Source organism: Rhineura floridana, chromosome 2 (assembly GCF_030035675.1).
Source record: "Rhineura floridana isolate rRhiFlo1 chromosome 2, rRhiFlo1.hap2, whole genome shotgun sequence".
Lineage (NCBI taxonomy): Eukaryota > Metazoa > Chordata > Lepidosauria > Squamata > Rhineuridae > Rhineura > Rhineura floridana.
Genome location: NC_084481.1, coordinates 162,025,505 through 162,050,452, shown reverse-complemented (window position 1 = coordinate 162,050,452; position 24,948 = coordinate 162,025,505). Strand labels below are relative to the sequence as shown.

The 24,948-nt window shown below is 43.5% G+C and overlaps 1 protein-coding gene across 1 annotated transcript in view; it reads right to left on the bottom strand.

Annotated features, from left to right (window-relative positions):
• PLEKHD1 (pleckstrin homology and coiled-coil domain containing D1) overlaps nt 1-24,948 on the bottom strand; it is a 48,647-nt gene that overhangs the window by 15,985 nt on the left and 7,714 nt on the right. Inside the window, exons 2-7 of the mRNA XM_061611143.1 lie at nt 20,285-20,378; nt 19,468-19,557; nt 17,680-17,756; nt 7,724-7,815; nt 3,941-3,993; nt 346-440 (exon numbers count right to left, since the gene is read on the bottom strand). Coding sequence (XP_061467127.1) covers nt 346-440; nt 3,941-3,993; nt 7,724-7,815; nt 17,680-17,756; nt 19,468-19,557; nt 20,285-20,378 — 501 coding nt within the window. The remainder of the gene's footprint in view (nt 1-345; nt 441-3,940; nt 3,994-7,723; nt 7,816-17,679; nt 17,757-19,467; nt 19,558-20,284; nt 20,379-24,948) is intronic.

Sequence of the window (24,948 nt, the reverse complement as noted above, 5' to 3'; positions counted from 1 at the left end):
ACGCGCACACAAAGACTGAAAAGTTACTATTAGGTGAACTCCTGGCCCTGTGCAAATCTGGCACAATTTATGGAAAGGAGAATCTGAAGGCCATGTCCAATAGAGTAGTCCAAATTACCAAAGGAGGAATTAGCATGTACTGATGTTATATGGAGGGCAATGTACAGGAACTAAGCTAGTATACAGGGATTACTAAGAAGCAATGGAATCCATTAGGAAATAAAACATAAGGACTTTAAAGTGAGAGTTTGCCAGAGTAGTTGTCTCCCAGGATAACCACTCTAGGACGCCAATTGAAGGACCCACTTTTTCACCAGGCTCCCTTCACAAATATGATATTATTACCGTTTAATCTGCTCTTGCTCCACCCGCAGATCTTGCACCACCTCCTCAAACTGCTGCTTCTCTGCCTCCAATACTTGGTTGAGGCGCTCCAGAGCCTTAAAAGAGAAGAAAAGGGTATATGTGGAGACCAAAAGGTTGCAGAGTTCCTTATCTAATAATGTGTCAGGTCTCACACTCCTTTCAGGGATGCTTCAGGCGTAACACATTTCTCCATGGAAAGCACTTCAGTATAGAAGATAATACCAAACTTGCACAGGCATCATCACTCAATGACTGCTGTATGTACACATGGAGAAGCCATAGCAAATCACACCTTCACAGTGGCCAGGTTCACATGTAATCTAAGCCATAGTTTGTTATGCTGATTTGTTTATATGTCCAAACCCACCTCAGCCAGCTAAGTATGGTTCGTTTGTAGCCAACAAATTGGAACATGAAACCAGCCTTTGAAGACTGTTCGGAAACTTAAACTGGTACAAAGAGCTGCAGCCAGAGTACTAACTGGAGCTGGTTACAGGGATCATACAACTCCCCTGTTACAACAGCTCCACTGGCTGCCAATTTGTTTCTGGTCACAATTCAAAGTGCTGGTTTTGACCTACAAAGCCCCATACGGCTCAGGTCCAGACTATTTGACAGATTGTATCTCCCTACATGAACCTGCCCGGGACTTGAGATCTTTAGGTGAGGCCCTTCTTGTGCTCCCTACACCTTCGCAAGCATATTTGACGTGGACACGAGACAAGGCCTTTTCGGTGGTCGCCCCTAGGTTGTGGAACTCCCTCCCGAGTGAGGTACGATCAGCTCCCTCCTTGCCGTCTTTTCGGCGACAAGTAAAGACTTTTATTTCAGCGGGCATTTGGGACAGAGAATGATCAGGATTAACGTCTTATCAGCTTGGTGATCATATTATATGGCTTTATTATTTTAAATTGTTCGCTGTTTTAACCTATATCTTGTAGTTTTTAATTTCCCTTATAGTTTAATTCTTTTTTAATAATATATTTGTATGTTTTTAACGATGTTGTTTTTAGTTGTAAGCCGCTCTGAGTCCTATTGGAGAAGGGCGGGGTAAAAATAAAGTTTTATTATTATTATTATTATTATGGTTTAAAGCTGGCTTACAAATCTAGGCTTGTGTTAACCTTAGTTTCTCATTATGTCTGAACAGCTGTCCTGGTTTAATCTTGGTATGTTCTGGTGCCCTGCCCCAGATGCTTGCTGAGCTATAGAGGTGCAAGGCAAGAACATTCAAAAATGAAACCAACATATCTGTGAGACTCAATCTAGTTTATTTAAGAAACCATATTTAAAGCAAACTATGACTTAAGTGTTAAGTGAGAATGCAGCCAATAGGTGCATATGCAGCAGCAAACACACAATACAAACCCATATGTTCAGTGATCACTAGGGAAAAGCATGTTATAATTTCTATATAAAAGTGCTTTCCATGGAGGATTAAAGTGCCTGAAGCTCTCTAGCTGTTGCTTGACTCCATCAGCCCCAATCAGCATGGTCGGCCTGGAAGGAGGTCTCGAGTGGAGTGCCACAGGGTTCTGTCTTGGGGCCGATACTCTTCAACATTTTTATCAATGACTTAGATGATGGGGTGGAGGGAAGCCTTATGAAGTTTGCGGATGATACGAAACTGGGAGGGATAGCTAACACAATGGAAGACAGGAATAAAATCCAAAGGGATCTGGATAGACTAGAAAATTGGGCTGAAATTAATAAAATGACATTCAATAAAGACAAATGCAGGATTCTGCATTTAGGCCACAAAAACAAAATGCACAGGTACAGGATGGGAAATACCCGGCTTAGCAGTAGTGCGTGTGAGAAGGACCTTGGAATTGTAGTGGATCGCAAGTTGAACATGACCCAGCAGTGTGATGCTGCAGCAAAAAAGGCAAATGCGGTTTTGGGCTGTATAAACAGAGCTATAGTTTCCAGGTCAAGGGAAGTAATAGTCCCACTATATTCTGCATTGGTCAGGCCTCATCTGGAATACTGCGTTCAGTTCTGGGCGCCTCATTTTAAGAAAGATATAGACAAGTTAGAGCGGGTTCAGAAGAGGGCGACGAGGATGATAGTCGGTATGGAGAACAAGTCTTATGAGGAAAGGTTGAAGGAACTTGACATGTTCAGTCTGGTGAAGCGAAGGCTGAGGGGCGACATGATTACACTCTTTAAGTACCTGAAGGGCTGTCACATAGAGGAGGGTACAGATTTGTTCACTGCTGCCCCAGAGGGTAGAACTAGGTCTAATGGTTTTAAGTTGCAGGAGCGTAGATTCAGATTGGACATTAGAAGGAACTTCTTGACAGTAAGGGCAGTTCGGCAATGGAACTGACTACCTAGGGAGGTGGTGGGATCCCCTTCGCTGGATGTCTTCAAGCAGAGGCTGGACAGCTATCTGCGGGAGATGCTCTAGCTGTGGATTTCCTGCTGTGAGCAGGGGGTTGGACTCGATGGCCTACAAGGCCCCTTCCAACTCTATGATTCTATATAACGATCAGGAATGATGGGAGCTGTAGTCCAGCTATGGCTGAAGGGCCTCAGGTTCTCCACCCCTGCTTTAAATAGATGCCTTTGAAAAGTTTTTTCCAGGATGATCACTTAAAAAAAATTAAACCACTACATGAGCAACATTCTTATGTTAGTCAGGTCAGTCATCACTTTATTAAGTTTTTTTTAAAAAAACACCTGGAAACACTTGTGAAGTGCAAAAATGCTCTGGGGATTGTGTGGGAGATTTTTTTTTGGTGCAGTCATGGGACGTGGATAAGGATGGGCAAATCTCTCAATTTTGGTTTCTCATTTTTCCAGTCTTAAGGGCAATTCTTCACATATCTGCACCAGTTTGCACTTTTTTTAAAAAAAAAAGTCATTAAAATTCATCAGCAATTTACTGCAAATTTCTCCTAATATATATATTTTTGTATGCATGTTTGCCTAACACACATTCTTGCAAAGGAATTTTGCCTAATACAATGCATTTCTGTATATTATTTCCACAAATATATGTCTTGTTTTGCACAGTTTACTCTAGTATGTTCATAATTTCTGTACACATTTCTTGGCTGGAGAACTGCAATGCAAAATTAAAAGATGTGCAAATTCTGAACGATGGCTGTATCTCGGTTTGGGCATTGTTTTGGTAAGTGCGAATTAGGTAGGTTTGCCTTTAAATGCAAACCGAATCATATTTCTCCTCCATCCCTAGGTGTGGAAGGCAGCTAGTGCTTCAAAACTTGCAGAAACAATTTTTTTCCAGAGCTTAATTTAGAGGAACAGTATATCTAGATAGTGCTTTCAGGATAGCCCTACTTCTCTAAAAGTGTTATATCTGCCTTCACCCTAAGAAGAAGTAACACAATCAGAAGATCCCAAGCCTTCCTTTTGCAAGTGGGCAATAGGTATACATTGCATAGCTCTACCTCAGATTTCCCTAAACCCCCAGTCCCCACCCTCTAAACTCCTGAAAGGAGAAAGACAACAAGTGCAATCCGTATCTATTGCATTCAGCGAAAGTCTTACCATTATAAATATTGTCAATAAACAAATTAAATAATTTAAAAGGGGGAGAATAAACCTCTCTCTGCTCCCTCTGTAGACAGAGTTCTTCAGTCTCTTCCATCAGTTTATCTGCAAATGGAAAGAGAAAAGTGCAGTGCATCGAGTCGCCATGGAAGCAAATTGTTTGAACTGTTAGACACAGACTGCATAGACCTGGAAACATAGCAAGAACCTTTCTTCCTGTATATTGCAACGTGTTGATTTGCATTTGCTATGATGAGACTCCTTTAATGTGTTCTTGCCTTTGATCTGTTACCTGCCAAATTAATTACGGATGCCAGTGATGACTTGTTCTGCCTCCAGTGACTTCCTTCCAAAGTGGAGTGGGTGGGTGTCAGTGTCCAATAATGTGCCCACCTTTACTATCGCTCTCATCGAGTGTGATGGCATCACTACCTTAATTAAATGGATGACACACTGGACAAGGTCAACGGCAAAGCAGTGGAGAAGGCTCGCCCCCTTACCCTAAGAGGCTGTGATTTGGTTAATAAATTTGTGGAAGTACATATTGTGAAATAACACACAGTGCTCCCAGCTTCCATGCATGTGTGTGTGTGTGTGTGTGTGTGTGTGTGTGAGTGAGTGAGTGAGTGAGAGAGAGAGAGAGAGAGAGAGAGAGAGAGAGAGAGAACAAGTGGCTAGGAGGGGGAGATGCTTAACTTTTCCCTTGCCTGATTCTAGTTTGCAAATTCACCCCTATAAACAGCAACCAGGGCCAAAGACACATGCAAGAGGGAATGCAGTTGCTGCCTGGGGATACACACACAACATTTGCAAGGAATCATTGGCAAGAAGGGTTAAAATCCCATCAAGCAACTTATTTATTATAAAATAATTTATACTCCACCTTTCTAATACATGTGTGTTACTCAGCGTGCTTCCAATAATTAAAATTACAATATTTAAAATTGAAAATTATATTTATATCCTGCCTTTGCTCCAAAGAGCTCAAGGCCATATATATGATTCTCTCCCCATTTTATTCTTACAGCAAGCCTGCAAAGTAGGTTAGGCTGAAAGATGATGGCAGTCTCTCGGTCATCCAATGAGCTTCATGTCTGAGGGGGATTTTCACCTGGGTCTCCCCAGCACAGGTCTGACACTCACTACAGCATTATAGTGCCTTGTAAAAAGTGAAATACCGCAATAATACAAACAAAAGAGACACACATGGCAGATGAAGTACAGTCTTCAATAATTTCCAGAAGGGTACATGTGTTAAGTTTCTTCAAAGTCTTGTGTCACTTTAAAGATTAGTAAATTTGTTAGGACATGAACTTTCATAGATAAAAGGTTAGTTTATCAGATGCATGAAGTGTTATCCTGAGTTGCAGGCATATATACATATGGTGTACAGGGGACAGGTTGCTTGTAAATAGTGAAGTCAGGAAGAAATGAAATGCAGAAAGTAATAGATTAACACTGGCCATTCATTTTTTAAAAAATGCTGATAGCAGAAACATCCTGGCATTGTTAAGCCAAATTACACATATAGCGTGATTAAAAAACAAAAGCGTCCTTTGTCCCCAATTCAAGTCACAAGCAAGAGCAATGAGCCTCTTGATCAAAAGCAATTCAGTACTTTCACTTTGTAGTCCCCTCCGTGCCCCCCCCAGCATGGCCCTCTTATTGTCAGTTCCAGAGTGTCCTTAGACACTGAAATGTTTCCTCACTGCCTTTTAGATATTGCCATTTCTGATGTCAGATATGAATCCATTTATTCTTTTGGGTAGACAGATCACCTTACAGCTCCCAGTTAAAACCATTCAAATATATTATTAATGATCTCCAGGCCATCCTAGACAGGCACCAGAGGGTGGCCAGGTCAGGTCCTAGCCAAGGGCCCCTCCTTAAGGTGGGTGGGTACTGCTCTCATTCCGCGATCTGCAGCAGCATCTGTTCCCAACCCTGCCACAGATCACAGAAAGGGATCTCCCAGGCACCCCCCTACAACCACGCAGGCCTGTGACACCTGCATGCACACCCCACCTACCTTTCCCGTTGTTGCGAATGCTGGCCGTGCTGTGCGCGCATGCCTTCCATCTACCAAAATGGTGACTGAGGCTTCCCTAAAGGGCTGATGACCCTGCCACCATTTTGGTTGATGGCAGGCATTCACGCACACATGTGTAGCACATATGTATGCCATCAACCAAGATGGCAGCGGAGGCATCAGCCCCTTAGGGAAGCTTCGGCTGCCATCTTGGTTGATGGTAGGCATGTGCGCACAGCGCAGCCAGCATTTACCACAGTGGGAGAGGGAGGTGGCACATGTGGCCAGGCGCAGTGCACCCAGGGCAGGCTGGTGCCCAAGGGCCTAGCCATGCCTGGCGTTGGCCCTGATGCTAGACCATGACATTTTTTTCTCACAGCAGGCCTAGGGTGGCAGCAGGCCATCACTTTCTTACACAGTCAGTCCTCCAACCTAAAATAGCTACTCACAAGCAACAACAGTCAGCAGAACAGAGAGTGGACACAGGGAGCAGCCCCTGTGATAGATCCAGATGGCCTGTGGCAAGCCCATATCTACTCTGGCAACACTATTTACAAGACCTAATAATGTAATCCACAACTTCAGGGGTTCAGTTCACCTTATCCTCTTCCAATGTGAGATAGGCCATCATCTGCCAACAATGCCCTTTTACGTTCCACATGGGACAAACACACCAGTCTCTATACAAAACAATAAATAGGCACACATCTGACAGCAGAAATGGGAATATCCAAAAACCAGTGGGGGAACATTTCAACCTCCCAGGTCCCACTGCAACTTAAAGTGGCCACACTGGAACAAAGGGAACTTCAAAGGAGAACTTCAAATGTGCAACTGTTGATCCGTTGAATTTATCACAAATGATAAATGACTTGTGAGTTGTATCAGGACATAGGTTTTTTACACGCTACATGCATTAATTAGCTAACCAATGCCAAGATGTCTTTTGTTGTCAACAATTATTTTTGTGTATGGCCACTGTTAATGTAATTACCACAAGAAGTATATTCTTGCAAAATCAGGGTACCACTAGATGCATGTTGAAATGCACTGTGGTCCATGAAGTCTTATGCCACAATAAATTTCTTAGTATTTAAAGTACCACAAGACTCTTTGTTTTTTAGTCTTTTTTTAAAAAAACAACAACAACACTTCAACCTGGCAAATGAAACGTTTGCAAGGGGGGGGGGAAGTATTCACAAGCTGGCAGAAGCCATTCAGAGAGGAGACCGTGCAAGCCTCATGTGGCCCTGCTGTTCCACCATCTTGATGCAGCCTGGCAGAAAGCTCTGTCCCTTGTCCCATCATAGAAGGGGCACAGCAAAAGGCTTCCCTTCTTAATCTTAATGAGTGGGCACGAGGGTAATCTGGTAGGAGGTAAATGTCCCCCTCCTCCACAGATTCACATTAACATGGAAGCTTTCATCACAAGATCAAAATATCTTTGAATCTGGGAGCAGTCTGCACTCACAAGGCAGCCATTAACTCTGCTTTATCTTTGTCTCCCATAATAGCGTAATAGAACATGCTACTTTGTTGAGGTCATTGATTGTAAGGTCTTGAGGGTACACAGATAGAGTTGCTCTCCTTAACCTACCTGTCATTAAGAAAAGAAGGTTGCTACTTGGGATGTTGCTGTGACATACAGGGGCGAGTCATTACACCTGTTTCCCCCCTCCCCATCATGCTATGCAATAAAACACACTCTACTGTGATGACACTGTATCAATGATAAAAGACTACAATAAAAAATATTAATGCTACTGAAAAGCAATTCCCTGAGGTTTAGCAGCTGTTTGTTCCAACCTAAATACCCCTGCTTCTCTTTGGCCAGCTGGAGTCCCTGAGCTTCGAGACTCTCAATCATGGCTTCTCCGAGCTGAGCATTTCTCCAGGTCCTAAAAAAGGAAGAGAAAAGAAGAAATGAAGGGATGGCAAGAGCTCCTTTTAAAAACCACCTGCTGTCAAGTTTGTACTCTTTCCTATCTTTGTAGCTGTGAAAATAGGAACACCTCTGTAAAAACATTTAACAGACTGAGAGAAAAAGAGAAGTTCCATGAAAAACAATAAGAGCCGGCAACTCTGTCTGCTCCCATAGTGTTAACCTGAACAGATAGGGTAGCGGGATATAATGGAAACAAATGACCAGCTCTATGATGGAACAGGGAACTCATTTCTCTCTGGAGAACAAAAGGACCATAAAAATGTGGTGCCAAAGTAATTCATAGTGTCTTTTTAACTATTGATTTCAATCTTCTGGGCCTTTTGGCTCTTGCAGCTCCAGACTTTGTCTTATGTCACAAATCACAATCCCCTCCAGTCCCCTCCACAGGCAGATTCTTGAAATATATCCACAAAACATCACATTCAAAATTGCTTTGGTTTCCTGAAAGGCTGCAAAGTGAATTTGGGACATGGGCCAGGACCACACACAGATTTTGAAGCATCAGATGGATATGAACCATTTTGTAGAGCGTGCGCAAGAGCTCAGAATGGATGGAGATTGTGAAAGAACTGCTAGGGAAGCCAGAGTGGTTTGTTGCTGTTGACTGGTTGCCTCACCCAGCTGGGATGGGGAACATTAGGCCCAGGGGCCAAGTATGGCCTTCCAGACCTCTTTGTCTGGTGCTCAGGACTCTCTGAAGACCACACCCCTTCTCCTCAGGCCACACCTCTCACCTACCCTGCTCCATATTTTCCTTGAGTGCTTTTGCTTGGCTGGGATATGTCCTTGAAGTGCAATGATGCCTCTTGCTTGCCCAGATGGGATGAAGAGGTGTGTGTGCATGTGTGCAAATGGGTGTGTAGAAACCTCTGACTTTTGTGTGGGTCAACTGTAGCCCACTGTACAAAGGTAGAAATCATCTGTTACTCTGCCTGCTTTTTCCTCTGACTCCACCTATCACTGGCATGCCTGCCCCCTGCTGAAGGTTGCCCACAAGTGAATGCGGTCCTCAGGCTGGAAAAAATCCCCACCCCTCAGTGGAGACTGGTGGCTCTGTGTCAGCGGGGCAGTGAATCTGCTCAAGGTTTTAGTGCAAACTTTTAAGGAGCTGTCCAAAGTGCTGACCAGACTCTACTGCTACCCTGATCTAGATAAATGGCATGCCCCCCCACAGATGAGGCCATGGTTACAATGGCCCTAGGATGTGATTGCTACACAGAGAGGAAGATGGACCCGCTCGCTGAACAGTTCTGCTACAGATGGGCAGCTTGCTAGCTTCTGTCCTGCTAAAGCCTGCATTTCTCAAAATGTCTCTTGACCTTCACAGCTCTGCCCTCTCCGCTTCCCTCTAACAAAGCAACTGCATGACTGGTGGAGCGATTCTTCAAACTCCCCTGGTCAGTAAAGGTGCTCTTCTGTGATTTTGCTTTTTCAGCAAGGATGGTGTGCGCAGCAGCATCAGAGCAAACAGTGATGGAGGTAGTTACATGTGTGAACTAGTACAGCTTAGTTCAGATGTAATTGGGCTATAGGCCTAGTGTTTTGGAGGGTATGCTGGTGTGCAGACATTCACCTGGTATTTATCTGAAGGCTGGAAGCTAGGGTGGCTTGATGGCATCCTTCCCTTTTAGTACATTTAGGGGTGAGGCAAGTTGCATAAAGAGGTGAAGCTAAAATGGGCACTGGAGTCTGAGGCAGTTTTGAGGCACTGTAGGAAGCAGGCAAGGGAGGACAGGCGGCAAGGACTGGAGCAGACAGTTTAGGTAGGCTGAGGTAGGGAGGTGTCATTTGCACAATGAGCAGGACTGGGACAGACCTCCAAGGGTTTTTATAAGGCTGTCAGCCAATCAAAAGGCCAGGCTCTGAACCAATAAGGGAGAAGAAGCTCCCACAGCCTAATCAGGTGCTATTGACTCTCTTCCAGCTCTCTGAAGCCCCCAATTCATTTACACATACAAGAGGTGAGTCACATGAAATCCAATAGTGTTAATGTGTGAGTGGAACAGACTTTCACTCATGCAACAGGACTTTCCTCTCCACTGCAGTCCCAAGTACAACCCCCAAATTTGTTCTGGAGGGCTGGGGGATCCTTTGGAGCAGGGCCATGGGTATGTATGCACATCCAGAGGGCTGCAGGGTGGATGAGAGGAATGGGAAGTCATGTTGTGTGAGTAGAAGTCCACTCATGAGATGATGAAACCTGCCCATTGCTTGTTATAGTAGCCGGGGTCATAGGCCCCAGGTCAATAGGGAGCCACTGGGAACTCAGGCTTGCAGCTATTGGCAGTACAATCCAATGCCTGTTGACTCAGAAGTCAATCCCACTGTGTCCAGTGGGCCAGAAACGTGCTTACGACTGCTGCCTAGACGCCCAATGCTATTTCTCCTGCATAGCCACCTTTTATGAAATGTTAGCACATGTTTTTTCTGCTCTTTCACTTGAATATGACATTGCTTCCCTAGTGTGAGTGCACACACAGAGGGATAACCTAGAATACACCCCTGTAGAGTGAGAAAGCGGTTTTAAAATTGTTTCCTGTAAGCGTCAATGAAATAAAATCTTTATAGCTGGATATAAACTGCTGGTATGAAGCAAACAGCAAAACCTACGCAGCTTCGGTGATAATTACAGGGCTCTAAAAGTTCCCCATCTGCTTTGGGACAGCCTCCTTCATGCAGCTACATCTGTAGCCCTTGCCTTGCTTAATTGTCAGAACTGGAAAGAGCTTGCTCATGCTTCACAGCGGGAAGAAGACCTCAGGAGGACAAGCACTGGATGTTATTTGCAGCCCACTCCCTAAGCCATAAGAACATCAGAACAGCCTGCTGGATCAGGCCAGTGGCCAATCTAGTCCAGCATCCTGTTCTCACAGTGGCCAACCAGGTGTCTATGGGAAGCCCACAGAAACCACTTAAATGGGCATAGGTTTGCAGGTGTGCAGTCCAATCCTAGCAATGTTTATGTGAGATACTCAATGGGACTTACATCTGAGTAAATGTGCATAGGATTGCAGCCTTAGTGAAATAATCAAGAACATAGGAATAATCTCTTGGATCAGGACAGTGTTCCATCTCATCCAGCATCCTGTTCTCACAATTGGCAGGCAGATGCCTAGGGGAAACCTGCGAACGGGACCTGCATGCAAGAGCACTCACCACTCCTTTGGTTTCCAGCAACTGGTTTTCAGAAGAATACTGGCCTCTGACCGTGGAGGCATAACCATCATGGATGGTAGCCATTAATAGCCTTATCCCTCCATGAATGGTGGCTGGCTATCACTACCTCCTGTTTTTACCACAACGCGCACCACTTTACACTTGTTTACACTGGATGGCATTTGCTAATTTACTGCCCATTCACTATTTTGGAGCATGCTCTCTGAACATTACAGATGTGTAAAGCAAACTTGGGATACTAGACTTCTTCATAAAACTTCATGGAGTTTCATGTGAGTAGTGAGAGTCATCTTCTTGGGATGCATCCATGGTCCTGTGTCAGTTACTTGGATCTAGGATAGGATGGAAGGACTCTTATCTCATGGCCACAGAACCACAGTAGTGAGCATCAAATTGAACCCTCCTGGACACTGTAACCCAAGTACAGACACTAATTTGTAAAGTTCCATGGGCATAAATGTGTTGTTCTTTTATATTCATTTATTTAATTTATATCCCACCCTTTCTTTCAGTAGGAGCCCAGGGCGAAACAAAAGCACTAAAAACACTTAGAAAAAGGTAAAGGTGTCCCCACACTTATAGTGCGAGTCGTTTCCGACTCTTAGGGTGACGTCTTGCGACGTTTAGTAGGCAGACCGTATATATATGGGGTGGGTTTGCCAGTTTCTTCCCCGGCCTTTCTTTACCACCCAGGTACTCATTTTACTGACCACGGATGGATGGAAGGCTGAGTGGACCTCGACCCCTTTTACCGGAGATTCGACTTCCTCCTTCCGTTGGAATCGAACTCCGTCCGTGAGCAGAGCTTCGGCTGCGTTACTGCTGCTTACCACTCTGCGCCACGGAGGGTCTTTAAAACACTTTAAAAAACACTTTAGCACATCATAAAAACAGACTTTAAAATATATTAAAACAAAACAACCATTAAAAACATTTCAAAACAAAACATCTTTAAAAACATTTTTAAAAGCTTTTAAAACATCTATTTTTAAAAAAACATTTAAAAACATATTAAAAAGCAATTCCAACACAGACTCGGATAAGGTCTCTACTTAAAAGGCTTGTTGAAAGAGGAAGGTCTTCAGCAGGTACCAAAAAGCTAACAGAGATGGTGCCTGTCTAATATTTAAGGGGATGGAATTCCAAAGGTCCACTTTGTATGTTGTGCAAAATGGATCTCCTGATAAGATGGTATCTGCAGGAAGCCCTCCCCTGCAGGGCAGAGTGATCGACTGGATATACAAGGGATTAGATGGTCTTTCACGTATCCTGGTCCCAAGTTGTATAGGGCTTTGTACATGAAAACTAGAACCTTGAACTTAGCAGGGTAGCTAATAGGTAGCCAGTGCAATTCTTTCAGCAGGGGGGTGACATGTTGGTGATACCCAGCTCCAGTGAGTAGTCTTGCAGCCACTTTTTGCATCAGCTGCAGCTTCCGGACCAACCTCAAGGGCAGCCCCACATAGAGTGCATTACAGTAATTGAGTCTAGAGGTTACCAGTGCATGGACAACAGTGGTCAGGCTATCCCGGGCCAGAAACAGCCGCAGCTGTCTTACCAGCCAAAGCTGGTAAAAGGCACTCCTAGCTACTGAGGTCACCTGGGCCTCTAGTACAAAGATAGATCCAAGAGCACCCTCAGACTACGGACCTGCTTTTTCAGAGGGAGTACAACCCCATCCAAAGCAGGCAACAGAACAATTATCTGAACTTGGGAACCACCAACCCACAGCGCCTCCATCTTGCTAGGATTCAGACTCAGTTTATTGGCCCTCATCCAGCTCATCACCGAGTCCAGGCAGCTGTCCAGGGCTTGCACAGCCTCTCCTGATTCAGATGTTACAGAGAAATAGCCAGAATAATGAGTCTACTATGAAGTTATGAAATCAGGTGATGATGCAGTTGTTCCTAGAGAATCCAACTTTTCTTCTTAAAGTCAAAGCCACAATCTAGCCAAAGTTAAGTACCTTTAAATCCCATTCATTTCACTGGAGAATTAAGCATGTACTTCCAAGTTCTTAACTCTGCTGAATAGTAGCCATAGTTTCTAGGCCCAGCAATCCTGAAGAAAAGTCAGGTAATATGTGCTCTGCCAGTTGGAAGCCTCAGAATCCAAAGTGCAATTGGAGCACAATACCCAACATCCAAAACTCCCATTCCCTCTGCTGCTGCTCCCTACCTGCCTCAGGGAACCATTCCACTTCAGGGGCCATGCCTTATCCTCACATCTTCTCAGCCCCAAATCTCCCCACAAACCAAGCTGAAGTCCTTGCCAAAATATTCCAAATCCATTGAAAAACATATTTGAATATTTACTCTGGACACTGAATTTGGATTTTCTGACCCAATATTTAGCTTGTCAGAGATGGAGATTTGTACACTGAATACATATAGGCTGTGTTTTGATGTCACGCTAAACCATAGTTTAACGTGATGAGAACAAGCTGCAGCAAGCATCAGGCTTGTATTCGCTCCTCTCTCCTCTTCTGCTGAAGTTGAAAGGAGGTGTATAGAAGCTTTTGATTCTCATTATCCTTAACTACAACTTGTTGTGTGGTCCAAACCAAAAAACCGTGATTAGTGTTATTTCAGTTTGTATGAGGCTTTTCCAAATAAACACGCCCAAAGCAGTTTACAACACAAGAGCAAAAAACACGTCAGTATATCATTACCGTAAGTCTAATGCCAATTCATTTCAAAACAGAATATGGCAATCCAAATAAATGAGTTCACTTTGATAATATGGGCATTCTAACATTTTAAATTAATTGTAAAATCAACTATCATTAAAACACATCAATTGATATTGGTCTGTTAAAATATATAATAATAATAATAATAATAATAATAATAATAATAATAATAATAATAATAATAATAATAATAATAATTTTAATTTATAAGTCGCCTATCTGGCCAATGGCCACTCTAGGCGACGTACAACTCAATTAAAATACATCATAATAAATACAGTACAACAATAAAACAGTAAAACAGTGACAGTTCAGAGTAGCAGGTAATTAGTCAAAAAGATTAACCCTCCCCGGAAGTCCCGAAGGCCTGTCTGAAAAGCCAGGTCTTCAAGGCCTGGCGGAATACATTCAGGGAAGGGGCATGCCGAAGATCATATGGGAGGGAGTTCCAGAGAGTGGGGGCCGCCACTGAGAAGGCCCTCTCTCTAGTCCCCACCAGCCTAGCTGTTTTAGTTGGTGGGACTGAGAGAAGGCCCTGTGTGGCTGATCTTGTCGGGCGGCATAATTGGTGGTGTTGGAGGCGCTCCATCAGATAAACTGGGCCGAGACCGTGTAGGGATTTAAAGGTTAATACCAACACCTTGAATTGGGCCCGGAAAACAACTGGGAGCCAGTGCAGATCGAACAGCACTGGGGTGATGTGCTCCCGGCGACGACAGTTTGTAAGTAGTCGAGCCGCCGCATTTTGTATAAGTTGTAGTTTCCGGACCGTTTTCAAGGGTAGCCCCACGTAGAGTGCATTACAGTAGTCCAAACGAGAGGTGACCAGGGCATGTACCACCAATGGGAGCTGATGAACAGGGAGGTAGGGTTGCAGTCTACGTATGAGGTGTAATTGATACCAAGCTGCCCGGCTCACTGCCGAAATCTGAGCCTCCATGGACAGCTTGGAATCAAGGACAACCCCTAGGCTGCGGACTTGGTCCTTTAGGGGCAGTTTCACCCCATCGAACATCAAGTCAATATCTCCCAACCTTCCCTTGTCCCCCACGAGTAGCACCTCGGTCTTATCAGGATTCAGCTTCAACCTGTTCCTTCCCATCCATCCACTCACGGATTCCAGGCACTTGGACATGGTCTCCACAGCCAACTCTGGTGAGGATTTAAACGAGAGATAGAGCTGAGTGTCATCTGCATACTGGTGACACTGCAGCCCAAATCTCCTAATGATAGTCCCCAGCGGCTTCATATAGATATTAAATAGCATGGGAGAGAGGATAGAGCCCTGGGGCACACCACAATTGAGACGCCAAGGGTCTGAAACCTCCTCCCCCAATGCTACTTGTTGATGCCTATCGGAGAGAAAAGAGCGGAACCACTGCAGTACAGTGCCTCCTATTCCCAATCCCTCCAGGTGATGTCAAAGGATACTGTGGTCAACAGTATCAAAAGCCGCTGAGAGATCGAGGAGGACAAGAAAGGTGAATTCTCCCCTATCTAATGCCCTCCTCATATCATCCACCAGAGCAACCAAGGCTGTTTCAGTTCCATGTCCAGTCCTGAAACCCGATTGGTATGGATCCAAATAATCCGTTTCATCCAAGTGTGCCAACAGCTGATTAGCCACCACTCGCTCAATGACCTTGCCTAGAAATGGTAAATTTGAAATAGGGCAAAAGTTATTCAAAACTTGGGGATCCAAGGAGGGCTTCTCTAAGATGGGCTTCACGACTGCCTCCTTGAGGGCTAATGGCATTACACCCTCCTCTAGGGATGCATTAACCACCGCCTTAATCCCCTCGCGCAATTTCTCTTTGCAGCTCACAAGGAGCCACGACGGGCAAGGATCATTTAGACATGTGGTAGGCTTTACAGTTGAGAGCACCTTGTCCACATCCTCAGAAGGGAGAGGCCGAAACAGATCCCATTTAACCGGCTTGCAACTGGCCAACTCTGGTTCATCCATTGTATCCACGGCGTACGGGATCAAGTTCCGTAAGTGTTCGATTTCATCAGCAAAGTGCTTTGCTAATTTGTCACAGGAGGCCTTTGACTGTTCCAAGGGTTCCTGAGCAACTGGACCGACCAGGCTTTGGACCATTTGGAACAACCTCCTGGGACAGCACTCTGCGGACGCAATGGAGGCAGCAAAGAACTTTTTCTTTTCTGCCTTCACTGCCACTTGATAGGTAGCTACTGCTACTCTAACCTGTGTCCGGACATCTTCGGAACGTGATTTCCGCCACCGGCGTTCTAGTCGTCTCACCTCCCGTCTCAGATTACGCAACTGTGGTGTATACCATGGTGCTAACTGAGTTCTATTCAGGGGGAGAGGACGTTTCGGAGCCACCCGGTCCAATGCCCTGGTGATTCCCTCGTTCCACTCTATCACCAGGGCATCGACCGGGCGGCCTTCAGCAGGTTCCAATTCCCCAAGCGCAGTCAGGAATCCTTCTGGATCCATCAGGTGTCTGGGGCGGACCATTCTAATAGGTCCTTTTCCCCTGCAGAGGATGTGTGGCATCGAGAAGTCTATATTTACCAAGTAGTGATCTGACCATGACACAGGGGTGGAAGAAACCACCCCCAACTTCAGAGCACTTCCCTCCCCTCCCAGGACAAACATAAGGTCGAGAGCATGACCGGCTACATGGGTAGGCCCAATATTACTAAGGTGCAGTTCCCAGGAAGCCATGGTTTCCAAGAAATCCCGAGGGGCTCCAATGAGAGTGGTCTCGGCATGCACGTTGAAGTCACCCAGCACCAATAATTCTGGGGACAACGCCCGTACAGCCGAGACCACCTCCAGCACCTCGGCCAGGGAGTCTGCTGTGCAGCGGGGTGGGCGGTACACAAGCAGAAAACCAGAGTCAGATTTACATGCAGGTACAGCTGTCCACCAAACTGACATACCTGTGACACGTATGGTTGGGGTCTGAAATTGTTAATATCTTCTAAGATGGAGGGAACATCTCTCTCTCTCTCTCTCACACACACACACACACACACACTCTCCCTTTGTACCCACCAGTGAATGTAAATCAAGCCCAACTGCATAGTTAAACACATCCTTGTAAATCCCCTTTGGCCATGTAATATTTCTCCTAGTTTTAACATTAATCATAGTTTGTTTGAAACAAGCCACCTTCAAACCATCGCTTCAGAAGATGGATTTTAAAAAACAAACTACTGTTAACATTAACCACAGCAGGGATGGGGAATCTGTAGCCATTATCACCCATCAGGCCCAGCCATCATGGCCAGTGGTCAGGGATGATGGGATTTGTAGACTAGCAACATCTGGAGGCAAGAGGCCTGGTTTAAAGCATTTTTACCTTGCTTTCAAACAAAAAAGGCTCCCATAGCATCTTACACAGGATCAGTAACAAACAAGAAAATCCCTGCCTTGAGGCACACAAAAAGGAAAAGGGACAAGGAAGGAATGTGAAATTTCATTTAAGATATATGGCCCCAAACAGATTCCTAGAATTCAGACTTTTGTTGCATGATGGAAGTTTAGCAGCTAATTCAAAAGGTCTCTGTTTATCCATAAAAAGTTATATTTCAGCCTTGATCCAAACCAAGAGGACTGATAAACTTATGTTTAAAATCACACTGCTATCACAAGCAAAAATTGTTGGTATCTTAAATAAAGATTTATACTGGTGGCAACATAAATATAGGAGGGAAAATAGGATCCATCAATCTGATTCCCTTTATTATTATGGACTGCCTTCAAGTCGATTCCTACTTATGGGCGACCCTGTGAATAGGGTTTTCATGGTAAGTAAATGGAAGTATTATTTATATAGTATTTATATGAACACAGCAAAAAAAATAAAGCACCTAATAACCAGATCGTTAATGAAATCAGAGCTGAGGTAATGGAAACTCCACTTTACTTCAAAGTAAATGCAGGCCTAATAGAGTGACTTCTCACAAACTTACACTTTTCCAGACTCCTGTAGCATTTCCAACCACTGGGCTTGTTCATATTCTGATTCTGCGGCCAGGACAATGTTACCCTTAAAAAAGAAACAGTGACTATGAGGAGAGAAGCTGGCATGTAAGTATGTCCCATCAAGGAGAAAAACCAGACAACTGCAGCTACCATGAGAAGAGTTTGTAAGGCTCCAATCCAATACACACTTACCTGGCAGTAAGTCCCATTAAACCCAATGGAGCTTACTTCTGAGTAGACATGTATTGGATTGCAGTTTAAGGCAAGGGTTCCTGAATTGTGGCCCATGGGCCACCACGAACTTCATTCAGGTGGTCCATGGCAAGTCAGCATTAATATTCATAGTGCTTTTTAATTGTATTTTTGTTTATTGCTTCTTTTATTTCTTATATTTTACTGCATTAGAATTTGAATTGTATGGAATGCATACTGAAATACAATAAAATACAAAAGAAGAAATAAAAGAAGGAAAAAATAGTTAAAGATCATACAGCGTCTAGCACAACACCTTAAAATTGCAACAGACAAAAAAAATTGATCAGTGGTTCACCAAGACCCTCAGCAATTTTCAAGTGGTCCGCGGGGGAAAAAAACTTTGGGAACCACTGAAATGCAACATTAAAAACAGTTTAAAACAACATGCAGTCACAAACATAGGGAAATGCTAAACACAGGGATCACCAATGTGGAGTCCTTCCCCAGGGCTCACAGGATTCCCTCCCTCCACTAGATTTAGACTTGAAAGTAGCATTCTGCTGAAGCCAAGATAATGGGTTGTGAAGTATGTGTATCTGTGTGTTTGCTTGAGAGTCTTCAGACTTCTGATGCCATAGCTACTCGGCACCTTACTTTGGGAGCTATAGCTAGAGAAAACAAAACTGGGTGGACAACATATTTTCCATGAGAAATACGTAGCTTAGATATATGGGGTGTAGTTCAGCGGTACAGCGTCTGCTCTGCTTGCAGAAGATCCTAAGTTCAGTCACTGGCATCTCCAGGTGGAGCTGGGAAAGACCCCTATCTGAAATGCTGGAGAGCTGCTGCCAGTCAGCGTGAACAGTACTGAGCTACAGGGACCAATTGTCTAACTCTGGATGAGGCAGCTTCCTATGCACAGCAGCGGGAGTCCCATTCATTTTCTCTCTGCCAGCACACTTTACTTCCTCCTTAATTAGCAGCTTGCTTCTGTTGCTGTGTAATTGTGTGCTTAATTTAGTTTAAAGCAGCACCACAGCAGCAGAGAGTAACAGCGGATGTTGAAATGCGAGTGTGCCAGCGTGTGTGTGCGTTTACCTAAGAAAGCAGGGTTTTACCCTGCATCAGGATCACTGAGACTTGAGACTTAGTAAAATAAGAAAAGCTACTTTATTTATAGAAATACATTATAGATAGAAAGGCAAACCTAGTTCTAACTAACTAACTAAGTTGGAGGCATAACACCCAGGTGTGGGAGTTAGCCCCATGGCTAGGAGAGAGAGCGGAGACAAATGGATGTCTCCTCTCTCTCGGACAGTCAGAGAAGAAGGAAGTGGAAAGGGCAGAAGGAGGGGCAGGTAAGCTTCCCTAAAGACATAATAGTCTAGCGACAGAAGGAAGTCAGTCAGAGCATCACAGGAAAAGGTAAACAAGCCTATCCATCTGGAGGACCCTAGCTCTATCTCCCTTCCGGAACATAAACAAAAGAACAAAACAGGAGTTGCTCTTGCCCCACTTCCAACAGCTTCAGCATGAAAAATACATTAAGTTGAAAAGGAAAAATAAGAAGTTGACTTTACATGGAAGTCCTCATGGGAGATTTTCATGGCGTAAGGCATGTTTGGCTCTTCTTTGGCTTCAACGATGCAGCCACCAAGAGGTATGACACCCTGAGGAGACACACACCAAAGATTCAGGCTAGTTGTTAAGAACACCCCTGAACTGCAGCACGATACAGCTTATAATGAGTTAGGATTGACAGATGTCTGCCGTGGTGGTTTCTGGCTCAGAGATGGTGAGAGCCGAAAGGAGGACAAGCCAGAAATGCCCCACTTTAGCTCTCATCTCAGTCATGGACATCATCACTCTTTTTCAGCTGTGGCCCTTCTGCAATATTAGGTGTGGGTGTGAGTAAGAATATGGGTCTAACTTATAAACAGTAAGGATTGTGTGAAAATGTACATGAACTACTTTATAAAGATTATGCAATTCTAGTTGAAAGAAATTACAGTTTGGGGGAGTTAGTCTCAGTGATCCGTGGGAATCCTTTCCAACTACCAAAGGGGGTCTCTTTTACCAGGTTATGCTGGTGTGCCAGCGACAACCCCTGAATAATTTTACTGAAGGGAAGCAAAAGAAAATGTTTTAAATGCATATGCAAACAAACTATAAAAGTGTCTGGATGAGTGGTGTCCCAGGGATAGGCAAGTAACTTTTTTCTGAGACTAAATATTCAGTTATCAGGAAAGTACTGGACTCCCATTCATACATATTTTAAAGGGATAAAAGTCAGACCCAGATGCACACCTGATTTGTCATATTTTTTTCCAGTGAAGATAACAACAGAGATTCTAGCCCTGGTTGTCTATAAAGATGGCATTTGCTGATGCTGCTTACCTTGGGGTGGATATTAAAGTACCTGTTGTTTTCAAAGCTCTTCTTTTCATTCTCAGAATAGTAAAGCAGAAAACTCTCCTTGATAATAAAGAACCTGAAAAGAAAGGAAGACAGAAATATGAAATTTTGTAGAAACATTTAGCTCCCCAATAATATTAAATGGATGAAAAAACTCCAGGTGGAAACAACAACTGGAAACAAGTTAATTGTAATTTGATGGAAGAGTGGTAGAAACAAATCTGGATGGTCATTTTAAGGGAGAAATTAACCCAACAAATAAGATGAAGGAAGAACCCAGCAAAAAAGAGACACTTTTCATGTAAAATGGTATTGTTTCATAGCCTATGTGGCTCACCTGGAACATGCCTGAAACCCGCCACTGACTCATGCTTCATCATGGAAAGATGTTTTAGGGTAAATCCTTTGTTGGGATGCCTTTAAAACTTTTATCAAGGCCCTCTGTTGGGTCCTGGCCCACTGTTTGAGACATACTAGTTTAGAAGATAATCTGAGAAGAAGCCCTTTTTATTGCTAGTAGTTCAAGTTTATTGCCATATATGTGCACATGTCCATGAAGACGACCAGATGCTTGAAAACAGTTAACATGTTGAATTTTAAAGTGTGTGTGTGTGTAAAATGAATCAATAGGCAGTATTCAACTTTTTGCGTTAGCACTAGGGTTATTGCTAGTGCAACAGAGTTCCTCCTCCTCCACCCGCACATGCCCCACACTGTCCCCAAATCTGCTGCAGAGGGTTGGGTGAACACCCAGAACAGAGGGTGCATGGGAGGGAAGAGACAAGATCATTCCATCATGTAATCCTTGCACTGACTGAACTATCGCCTCAACACCACATTGAATACAACCCATTAAGCTAGGTTATTTTTCACCTTTGGATGGTGGCAGTGTTTGTGAAGAGACTCTCACTATTAAACCCGGCCAAGCAGTTAGATCTAAAGAGATATCTAGGAATTCACTCCTTGCCACCCTCTAATGTCATTTATTGTAAGCCATCTCAATGAGAGCCTTTTAAAATGTTGCTCTTCAATCACAACGGCTAGAATCTTTTTTTTTCTTTTTTCACAAAGGAATCTTAAGATTCTCAGGAGGCCAAATTCTAGAATAATATACTGTTCACCCTGGTTTGTTCTTATGTGCAAAAGCAGCACACCGACACTAGAAACCTATGGTAAGTTGAATACTAGAAACCACTGATGTTGTCAAGGGATCTGAAGCTGAAAGTGAAATGTAATTTGAAGGCTGGAGATTTGTTCTCAATGTACTTACAACCACAAAAGGAACTCGAGAGGTTTTCAGCTCCTAATATTTCTTTAGGTGATAGGCTTGCCCTTAATTGCTAATATATTTCAAGTGATTCCAATTCTGGCAAAGGAAAGGCATTTTCTGTCTAAGCAGAAAAAAAGACCTCTTGATTCATAATTCCCAGAAGCTCCTACTTGGCTAGGTGTTTTCTTCAATAAATCAGCCCAGAATCACTTCTGTCAACAGTCACAAGGCCAAGTGCAAATTGCTGCATCTCTATCTCAAAGTCAAAGTGCCACTTTGGAGACTCTTAGGATTGTATCCAATGCTAGTCCTATTTAAAGTAGGAAGCCTAAGTTAATCATGTCTATTAACTTCAGTGAGTCAACTCTCTGAGTAGGACCAGCATTGAATACAATCCTTAATATTTTATTTTATTATTACATTTGTCTCATTTTTCATTTGAGAAACTTAAAGTGGCATACATGATCCCCCCCATATTATCCTCAACAAATCTGTGAAGTAGGTTTGTCCCTCAGATCCACCTCCATACCTGAGGACTGGAAAGTGGCCAATGTTACACCAATCTTTAAAAAGTGCTACTGGCCGGTTAGCTTAAAGCCTGTCCCGGGAAAACTGGTCCTGTTGTTGTTATGTGCCTTCCAGTCAATTACAAGTTATGACAACCCTATGAATCAGCAACCTCCAATAGCATCTGTTATAAACCACCCTGTTCAGATCTTGTACATTCAGGTCTGTGGCTTCCTTTATGGAATCAATCCATCTCTTGTTTGGCCTTCCTCTTTGTCTACTCCCTTCTGTTTTTCCCAGCATTATTGTCTTTTCTAGTGAATCATGTCTTCTCATGATGTGTCCAAAGTATGATAACCTCAGTTTCATCATTTTAGCTTCTAGTGATAGTTCTGGTTTAATTTCTTCTAACACCCAATTATTTATCCTTTTCGCAGTCCATGGTATGCGCAAAGCTCTCCTCCAACACTGTATTTCAAATGAGTTGATTTTTCTCTTATCCATTTTTTTCACTGTCTAACTTTCACATCCATACATAGAGATAAAAAATACCATGGTCTGAATGATCCTGGTAGCAAGTATTGTTAAAGATAAAATAACCAAGCATATAGAAAAGCATGCCTCACTGAAGCAGAGCCAGCATGGTTTCTGCAAGGGTAGATCCTATTTCACCTACTTATTAGCTCTTTCCATTATAATTATTGGCTAGTAGTATTCAAGATAATTCTCTGTTTAGATGGTCCCTCTCCCCACATCAAGCCAGATTTGAGCTCTAAGCAGTAATGATAATGGCACTGATGGCTTAATGAAGTTTTAAAGTCCTGAGCATAGGCAGACTGACTACGCCTTTACAAGCTACAGTTACCATTATGGACTGAGGGTCATCTCACATTTCAGCACACCTCAGCTGCATTGAATTCAACAGGACAGAAACTGACAGTGCCCTGCCTACAAGTTTTGTAAAGCACTGGCAACTAATTTTGCCACAAGCTGTAACATTACTTGAATTACAGAAATTCACGCTACAATCAGAAAAGGTGAGAAAATGCAATGCATACTTTTGGAAGGTATTGTGCAGCAATTACTGTATAGTATGAGGAAAAGCCTACCCCCCCTTCTGCATTTTGAGAGTGCTAACCTTGATCCAGCATCAGCATTTTTCTAGCAAGGAAAACTAACGTAAGTTGGCGGAGACTTCCATTTTAGTTGTCCTAACCTCAGCTATTTCCTCTAGCCCAGTCCCATGGAAGTCAGAGTGGTGAAATTGACTAGTTCAGACTGTAAGTAGCCTCTGTTCAATCAATTTAATTCCCAAATGAACCTTTTTTTTAATTAAGAAAATGTTCTTGATAGGAAGGAAAGGACTGAAAAGAGTGGGAACACTCTCCCTCCCCTCATCTTTTTAAAGCAGTGCTATGGAACCTTCGTATGGAACCTGAGTAGGCCAACTGGGCCTCTCCTTTTTATCCATGAGGTCATTTGGAGCAATCACATAACATCAGATGCAGGAGAATTAGCTTTCTTTAAAAAAAACCCTTTTGAGTACATTGCCAAAACTGTTCATGATACAGGATAATATATTACCTGATACCTCCTTTAAGGAATCCTCCAGGAACCAATCTTCTTTTAACAAGGCTTTTTTAAAGGTGAAACTGACCAGATTTTATTTGCTATGGATAAACTTTCAAGCCTGTGCCTTTGCTTTAAGGTGAAACTGACCAGCCTGTGTCTTGGCTTTGCTACCCATAAACTTTCAAGCCTGTGTGTTTGCTTTGCATTAAAAAGACCTCTTGCTGTCTCCCAGGGCTGGGGAGGGATGGATCCAATACAATTCAGGGGAGGAGAAGGAGGGTGGGTGGGTGCCAAGTTTCTGTTAAAGACGTAATGTCCAGGAATGCATCTACTTTGAGGTATTACTGTACTTACATGAATTATGTCAAAAGAAATCTCGAATAGGCACCTTGTAGTGGTGAGTGGCTTGCGTGTTCCAATGAACCCTGTGAGCGATGCCGTTGGGAGTAATGTACTCCCAGCAGGGTCACCTATGGCGGTAAGGTCAAGGGAGAGGAACCAGACAAAGAACGATCCAAGAAAGTCCTCAATGGCAGAACAGGCAGAGGAAAACAATGTGTATGTTACAACGGCTGTGAAGGTGGATGAAGGTTGCAGCAGATAAAGGACTTCCAATCATCATGGTACCCATGCCATTGGATCAAAGCCTATTTCTGTCAAGATTGTGTGTTGATCGTGGTGCACCAATCTCCCCACATAAAACAAATTCACGCACAAGCGTCTTCCATAACATAAGTCCCATGGCAATTGACAAATGGAGACGAGGGCAGGACTGTGAAATCCAGAAGCCCCTAGTCATGGTCTGGTACATCGGCGGTGGGTACAGATTCAGACAGATCCATTGTTAAAGACTATATTTTGGAAGACAATCTTACTCGGTCACAAGTGATCGCCAAGAAAAAGTATATGCTCCTGCAATCATAGTGTCATTGATGCTAGCAAGAGGACATAATGTTTAGGAGTATTTATTATGGGGATTGTCCTTGTAATGTCTGGGGTGACTCCTCTTTGATAAGGAGTAGACACATGATTTCTGCTTGCTAACAAAGAACACTTCACTTGGCTTGGTTCATGTTATGTAGCTCTAGTATCACTACTGCCAACTAGTGATGTTAACTATAACATAACTAACAAATACAATATATTACCTTCCTCATCACATTTAGAGTATTAAGCTTTAAAAAACCTGGATAAATAAAAAGGTCTTCACATCACCGAAAAGATCACAAGGAAGGTGCCAGGTGAGCTTCTCTGGGGCGTGTGTTCCACAGCCAGGATACCACTACTAAAACAGCTC